The 8,713-nt window shown below is 33.8% G+C and overlaps 1 protein-coding gene across 1 annotated transcript; it reads right to left on the bottom strand.

Moving 5' to 3' along the window:
• Positions 1–2,981: 2,981 nt before the first annotated feature.
• Positions 2,982–4,822, bottom strand: LOC129948572 (fibrous sheath CABYR-binding protein-like). The gene is made up of 2 exons (XM_056059678.1): positions 4,664–4,822; positions 2,982–4,593 (listed from the first exon to the last, which is right to left on the bottom strand). The coding sequence occupies exons 1-2, from the start codon at positions 4,664–4,666 to the stop codon at positions 3,064–3,066; spliced, it is 1,533 nt and encodes a 510-aa protein (XP_055915653.1). The 5' UTR covers positions 4,667–4,822; the 3' UTR covers positions 2,982–3,063.
• Positions 4,823–8,713: the final 3,891 nt, after the last annotated feature.

Here is an 8,713-nt window from a genome sequence, read left to right as displayed (position 1 = left end):
GCGTACGAAATAATGACAAACCTTCCTGAGTGATCACATTCCTAATTGGCCACCAAGAGTTTATGATTTAACACGCTCATACTCTTTTTTTCTATTGGGCCACCTTAAAGATAAGATCTATACTTAACAATCTTAAAAATATAATTTGTTAAATTAAAAAGGATAGCCGCTAGTGTCCGGATTGATCGTTAAAACTTTATGAAAAGGATATGGGTATATGGTAAATCGTTTTCCATTGCGCATTGCATACATTCCTCCTTGGAATTAAATAAATATCAATTGTTTATACCATTGACTATATTAAGAATATATTGTACAGTTGTAAAATAAATCAATTGACAGTTGGTAAGAAATTTGTTGACTCAAATTTTAAGTGCACATACTAACATTTTTATTAAAACCAAGTAAACATTTTTTTCAAAAAAAAGCTTTTAAAAGGACTACAAAAATACAACGTCTGGAATATCTCAATAGAAGACAACTTAAAACATAAGTTTCGAGTTTTTAAATGCTCAAATGGAAAGTTACAAGATTTAAAGTGACATATCACAGTTTTTTTTAATACTACAGACCTTGGTTACCCCATTATTTTTAAAATTTATTTTTTAAATTCTCTTCAACCCAAAAAAAAATTTCAAAAAATGATCATCAACTTAAGTCACCATCATAGTAGATCATGGTTCAAAGCACTTTTCACACCACGTGGAGGACACAAAATTTAGCCTTTAGAATCTTAAAAACAAAATTCTCAACTTGAACCCTCCAATTCCTGGATGAATAAACAATAATTCATGTCTAAAGTCCTTATGCGTTGTCCCTTCAAAAATACCGAACCAACGCTTCCACAATCCGAAAAAAGGCCGAACGATAGAAAAGCCATTGAACAAACCACACACAAACCATGTGAAGTTGGGAGGTAGTTTGTGCGGTTAAATTAAAGGCAAAGCAAAAGCCCAACCAGTTGGAAAGTCAAGTAAGACAAATCGAATTGCTGTTTGTGTATTCTACTTCATCTTATGGATTTTTCACAAACCCCATATTGGAATAGGACGCGGCGTTCTCTATCGAGTTCTAAGGACATAAATCATATCTCAAAGGATATTTCTCACATGACTTACAATCAAAGGCAGACCGAGGGACAGGGAGAAGGAGATGTTGTGTAATACCGATGTTCTGTTAAAAAGGATACCAACTATACCAATAACAAAAAAGAAGTATTTACAAGTGGGTTGAAATGGGGGACCAAAACCCACTATCATCAAAAGCCCTCTTAACCTTTACGCTGCCGCATTTATATGAGTAAAATATGCTGTGCTGTGGAGGATGCCTTTACAAGGAAGTCGTAGGTATGTAGGGTGTGCTTGTGCAGCTAATTTATCCTAAAAAGGAACGTTTCCATCAATGATTTATTGAACTCGTAGTATTTATCCTGACTTTGCCGTTGTTTCAATTTGTTTATCAATTTGCCATTTTTTTTTCTCTTAATTTTTCCGTTTTGTGTTGGGAAAATTATTTTCTTCCAACACGTCCTGTTTGTTAGGCACATTCATGTGGTTTATATGTGTAAGGAATAAGACAGGCCTATACTAAACGCGACATCACAGCATCATGTCATCGTATATGTACGCGTGTTGTGTTTGAAAATTCCGGCGGAAATCATTTTCGCGATAAAGAAATTCCCTGAACAAAATCTTCGTGCCATTTTTTTTTGCCGGCAGGAGGGTGTCAAATTTTATTATGACTTTTCCTCTTTTTGAATTTTCGGATTTTGATTTACTTAAACATTCGTTCCAACAAGGCTATTTCGTGTCTATGTATATGAAGAATGTATAGTGTGGCTTGGCTGTGAAGGCGAGGCGTTGAGGAAACATCAGGGAAGGGGTGTTTCGGGGAAACATAAAAGGATATATTAAAATTTTACATTGACACAAACATGGCATGTGGAATGATATATATACAAAATAAACCAGAAAGCGTAAACACACATCAAGTAGTCATGATTGAAGAGTATAATTGACTCCGGCATGATTCCTTGACGAATGAAGGCATCGTATCGTAATAATCCAGAACCAATCGGTTGGAAATCATTTGCTCTCTTTGCCTCTGCAACGAATTATGTTTTATGGAATTCTCAAGAATATATAAGTAGGTAGTGATGTTGTTGTTGATGATTCTCTGGATGTCTGAATCTCATACATGTGTACAAGTAGGCCCTGAATGTTGTTAAAACAGTTGGCTTTCGATAAGTTTATGACATCGTGAAAATAAAATTTCAGTTTTAAGATTTATTATGTTATTTATAGCTTGGATATAAACAACATACCACCATTTTGTTGAAAGAAAAAAAAAATAAAAACAAAAACAAGAAACATATAAAAACCAAGAAACTGTGATGACATAAATATTTTATTTGGTATCAAATTTTTATGTTCATCTGGGCAAATTTCAAATTTCTTGCTTGAAAATTAAAATGAAAATCTGGTCAGCTGTGATAAGGATATTCCAATCTTTTAATTCAATAAAATAATTTAAAGTCTATTGCAGGTCATAAAAAATAGGATCTTTTTTGAGAAAACAGGAAGACAAATATTTATTATTTTTACTCGAAGAGGAAAGCATTGCCAGATATTTTCGAAAATTTGGTAAATAGCTTTGTTTTAAAAACATACAAATCCAAGAAGATTAGTTCAAGGATTTTAGGTTACAAATTCCAAAATCCCATATTTTTTAACAAACCTGCAAGGGTGTTGAACTCCAAACAAAACCTTACTAGATTTCAAAACTTTGGAAAGTCTCGAAAAATTTGCATGAATGCAGAATTTGTAATTAAGAGCTTGATTTTTTTTTTGGACTAAGATTTTGGGGAAATTATGTTGGGATTTCTTGGATTTTTCAAATAAAAACTTTAGTGTTACATGTTTCGGGAATTTTTGAGTTAGGATTTTAGGATTTAGTTTCGGATATTTATTAAAAAAAATTAATTCAGTGATCTTAAATAATTTTTATTTCTTGCATGGGTTTAAATAGTCAAAATGAGATAATAATTTGTAATGTAAAAACAATTTAATGCCTGTATCTGATTCTTTTAACTGTCTTGTAACGATAACCATCGTCAGCTAGAATTGCGGATTTTTCTGCAGGGATTTCCGTTACCTCAGCTACTTCTTCAACTGATGTTGGTGGTAAGTACTCTGAGGCAGATTTCTCAACTGGTGGCAGGTATTCGGGAGCGATAATCTCTGAGACATCACGGCGATGACGGTATTTAAGCTTGCGAATTGTTTTGTAGCGATATCCATCGTCAGCAAGAATTGCTGATTCTTCGGGAGCTTCAGTGGCTTCTACAGCTTCTTTGACCTCTGCTGGTGGAATATAATTGGATGAAGGAGCTTCTTCAGACGGTGGAAGGTATTGGGGTGAAACAATTTCCGACACGTCACGACGTTGACGGTATTTCAGTTTACGGATGGTCTTGTAACGGTATCCATCTTCAGCTAAAGCGGATGATTCTTCTGGAATTTCAGTGGCTTCTACAGCTTCTTTGACCTCTGCTGGTGGAATGTATTCGGCAGCAACTGCTTCTTCAACTGGTGGCAGGTATTCAGGAGCGATAATCTCTGATACATCACGACGTTGACGATATTTCAGTTTACGGATGGTCTTGTAACGATATCCATCTTCAGCTAGAGCAGCTGATTCTTCTGGAACCTCAGTGACTTCCACAGCTTCTTTGACTTCTGCTGGTGGAATGTATTCGGCAGCAACCGCTTCTTCAGCTGGTGGCAGGTATTCCGGAGCGTTAATTTCTGATACGTCACGACGTTGACGGTATTTCAGTTTACGGATGGTCTTGTAACGATATCCATCTTCAGCTAGAGCAGCTGATTCTTCTGGAACCTCAGTGGCTTCTACAGCTTCTTTGACCTCTGCTGGTGGAATGTATTCGGCAGCAACTGCTTCTTCAACTGGCGGCAGGTATTCAGGAGCGATAATCTCTGATACATCACGACGTTGACGGTATTTCAGTTTACGGATGGTCTTGTAACGGTATCCATCTTCAGCTAGAGCAGCTGATTCTTCTGGAACCTCAGTGATTTCTACAGCTTCTTTGACTTCTGCTGGTTGAATATATTCGGCAGCAACTGCTTCTTCAGCTGGTGGTAGGTATTCGGGAGCAATAATTTCTGATACATCACGACGTTGACGGTATTTCAATTTACGGATGGTCTTGTAACGGTATCCATCATCACCAAGCACGGCAGAATCTTCAGGGGCAATAGCTTCTTGGGCTTCAGCTTCCTTTACTTCAGCTGGAGAAATGTATTCACTTGACAGTTCTTGTGATGACGGAGGCAAATACTCAGCTGGAAGCTCGGATACATCCCTTCGCTGGCGGTATTTTAATTTCCTCACTGTCTTGTAACGATATCCATCATCTGTCAAATCTGCCGATGCTTCCTTAACTTCTGCTACTTCATCTGATGGTGGAAGGTATTCACTGGAAAGTTTCTCCTCTGGTGGTATATAACTTGCTTCAGGCAAGACCGCAGCAGTGGCTGCTACCGCAAACAAACAAACCAACACGAATGTCCTCTAAAAAACAGAAAAAAAAATGAATTTAATCAAAAAATCAATTAATATCCCAAACATTGCCAAAAATTACCATTTTGCAAATTCAACTATAACCCACAAGCAAGCCCCAGTTGAGAATGATTTGTTTACTCAAATTACTGGTATTTATATCGCAAAATTATTATAACCGTTTATCCATTTAGCACGCATAATATCTACACTTAATCGCCAATTAATCCCCCACCCGCACTCTCTCTAAAAATAGGCTCAAGTGGTGATGGTCAAAACTCATCACACTTCTTCGCATCTTTGAGTGATGTTGATCATTCAAAAAGAAGACAAAAAACAAAAACACAACTATTTTCAATCTTAAGAGTGCGTTGTTGATACACGAAGGTTATTTAAGCTTAATCAATGGGCAATAGAGGTTTCAGCCATAAGAGATACACCATCAAGCGGAAATACACGTTCATAGGTACCTTCAATCAAAAAATAGAGACCCTAGACAGAGTCTAGACAAAATATGTTTCTTGTGTACTGTGCGCTAAGTACTTGGAGATGACAAGCCTCTCTGCTTTGTAGCCTCCGGAGTGATGTATGTATAAATAATTACTGTCACTGAATTGATGGCATAAATGATTGCCTACATGTGCAAACACACAATCAATTTATCTAATTCTGCCTCAGGGCTTTGATTTTGTGTTTGTTTATTATTTTTGTTAATCAATAAATAATAATAATCGAAACACGAAATATGTTTTACAAAAATAGAAAACGCATTTTTTTTTTGTTGAAGCTTTTAAATTAAAAGTCATGTTCAATAAATAGATATGTTAATAATGCTTATGTGTATCGAATGATTTTATCATCGAAAATTGTTGAAATTTATATTAAATCCATTGATTATGTGATGATGTCTCATTATAATTAAAAAGAAGTGTACATATTACAAATGTCCTTATATAAAAAGCATATTTGATTTATGTTCTATAAACAGTTTTAAAACTAATCTATTTAATCAAACATAATACCAGTGATGACATTATTATTATGAATAAAATATAAAAGAAATATTTCAGTTAGAAAAAACATTCTACTCGTATATTCGTATTGAATAAATGATGAAATTTGGAACTAAAAAATCAAGTGAAAAAATGAAAACAACTTTTTTCATAAAATTCGTCGTACCTGCAGCGTCTGACGAATAACCAACCTAAAAATCATATAATCCTTAGACTTATACCTGTATTTATTTTAGGTTGACAATATTTTGAGTTGTCATATAGGGGTTTCCAATTGGCACGGATGGATTTTGGCGCCCCGTGGCGGCCATTTTGTTTTGGTGACATCTGTCAATTTTTTCCTTATTATTAAGTTGTTCATAAAAAATCACCATGGTAAGTTACACGATTGAACATCACGTTCAAATGATAAAATATTATTATCAAAATGAGTGTTGCGCGCATTGCGCCCATTTTACCGTAGACGTTGTGGCCCTTCACAGTTTGGTGGTCAAATCTGAGACGAACGGTTCAGTAAACAATCAACCAACACCCGTACATTCAAAGAGTAAGAGATCAGCCGAAAACATCGCCGCGGTCCGTGAAAGTGTACAGCAGAACCCAAGGCAGTCTATTCCTCGCCGTGCACAAGAACTCTCCCTTTCGCAGACTTCAACTTGTCGAATTTTTCGTTGATACTTGATACAAGATCCAACAGACCTAGGAGCCCGAAGTTCATGAGCATAGACAGCGTCGTTTGTTCGCCAACTGGGGCTTTGAATTTCGAATCGTTGGGAAAAGGACCCCAATTTTGGCCTAAAACACATCTTTAGTGACGCTGCTAATTTTTGGATGAATGGCCGCGTTAACAAGCAAAATTGCCGCATATGGGACGACACCAACCCACCCGAGGTTCACCAGGTGATAATATATACTCAAAAAGTTAGCTTTTGGTGTGGATTTGCGGCCGGCGGAGTCCGTACTTTTTTGAAAATGTCGTTTATAGTGAGGACTTCATCGTCAACAGCGAGCGCTACTTTACGAAAACAACTAATTTCTTATGGCCCAAATTGAACCATATGGACCTAGACGACATGTAGTTCCAGCAGGACGGCGCTACGTGCCACACCTTAAACGCCACGATTAACAGAGATAGATAGATGCCTATATTCGACTATGTACTTATTTGTATGGTCGAAAAACTGCAAACAAAATTTTGGAACTCAAAATTCTAAGAAAAAAATGCACTACTGGTCCCATGAACTATTGTCTCCATCCAAAGAGTCTCTTTTAAAAAATTTGAATGCTATTACATTTTTCCAAAAAAAACCTTAGTCTATTAATTATTACAAACAAATGTTATAATGCTTATTTTTTTAATTAGTTTTTTATTTATAGCATCAAATTTTTCAATGTTTTAAGATTTCTTTTAGTATGAAGCAATTAATTGCTTATTTACATTTTAATTTTGTTAACAAATTTTAACCCGTTTTTGAGGACCCAAATTTTGAAAAAAAAATATTTCTAAAAATCCAAAAACAATATAAGACATTACAGAAAAATATCATTACATATTGTTTCAGTAAATTCTGAAAAAATTGTAGCATATCAAAAATATGATTTTTATATTGCTAGAAGTTAAGAAAACTAAGCAGAGAGTACATTTCATTCAAATATATCGGGTCGTTTTTGAGAACAAAACGACCAACGCGGAACTGCTTAAAACTTTCAAAAGCTTGAACTCAATCGACCTAAGTTTGGTATTTTTGTAGTATTTCTCAAAGGTTTTTGTTTCTTATATAAGTAAATACAAAAATATAATAACAAACATACATATACGAGTATAATAGATTCAATACATTAACATTAATTTTTTGTACAAAAACTGTCGATTCGATTTTTTTCAAAATTTATTTGAATGTTAACAACAATATTTTTTGAAAGATAGAAGTAGTTTAAAGCCAATATCTTAAAGTTTTGAAAAGATATTTGAGTCGAAAATCAATTTTTACCAACTTTTATAAATTTTTGTTTAGGTTTTTATTTTTGTAAAAAAACTGTCAATACGATTTTCTCAAAATTTGTCCTAATGTTGAAAACAATATTTCTTATAAGTAAAAATTAGTAAGAAGTTATAATCTCAAATTTTTGAAAAGATATTTGAGTCGAATATCATTTTTTACCAACTTTTGTTAATTTTTTTCGGTTTTTAATTTTTTGTAAAAAAACTGTCAATTCGATTTTTTTCAGAATTTAACTGAATGTTGGCAACAATATTTTTTGAAAGATAACAGTAAATTTAAGCCAATATTTCAAAATTTTATCAGATATCAAAAACATTATTCTTCGTTGCACGAAATTGTTTTGGGGATGAAATCATATTTTAGTCGTAAAATTTTGGAGGTGACAAATTATTTTTTTCAGTTTTTTTGCTTTATAAAAAAAACCGTTAAACGGATTTTTTTCAAAAAATATATATACTTCTTTGATATCATGTTACAATGTATTATATAAAATTTAATTCAAGTCTCTAGCGTTTTTTGGTTTGTAAGATATTTAGGATTAACAAAAATGTTCACCTTTTTTTAAAACCGTTTTGTTAAAAAAACCACCCACGCAATTTTCTTTAATTGAAATCAACATCTCTTCTGGTTCTTGAGCTATGGAGAACGAACAGACAATGCTACGAGAAGCATACTTGTGAAGTTCCAGTGCCAACTCTAGCTAGTTCATATTCATATTATTAATTAGATTAGTATTTTCATCATTTAACCAATTCGATAATTGCAAGACCAAATTTTATTTTTTTTTGTTGCAGAAATATTCCAGAAAATTTCCTTTTGAGGGACTACCTATGTTAGTATAAGAATTTTGTTTGTAGGTATATGTTGGAATACAAATTTGAGGGAACCATATTTTAAAAATAATTTGCTTTTTGTAAAGCATCTTTAAGGAATAGAAATAGGCAATATGGTTACATACAATACAACTAAATGAGTGCAATATATAGATTTAGGTAACTTTTTTTTTATTCCTATATGGGGAAACCGAACACCCAATAATAAGCTGCAATTAATGCTAAATTTTTGTCTTAAAAGTTGATAAAGGTTTACGAAGCGGAAATTTCTTTAATGAACACC

This window comes from Eupeodes corollae, chromosome 2, assembly GCF_945859685.1.
Source record: "Eupeodes corollae chromosome 2, idEupCoro1.1, whole genome shotgun sequence".
Taxonomy (NCBI): Eukaryota; Metazoa; Arthropoda; class Insecta; order Diptera; family Syrphidae; genus Eupeodes; species Eupeodes corollae.
Note: the sequence above shows the minus strand (reverse complement) of the source record. Positions and strands in the feature narration are given on the sequence as shown.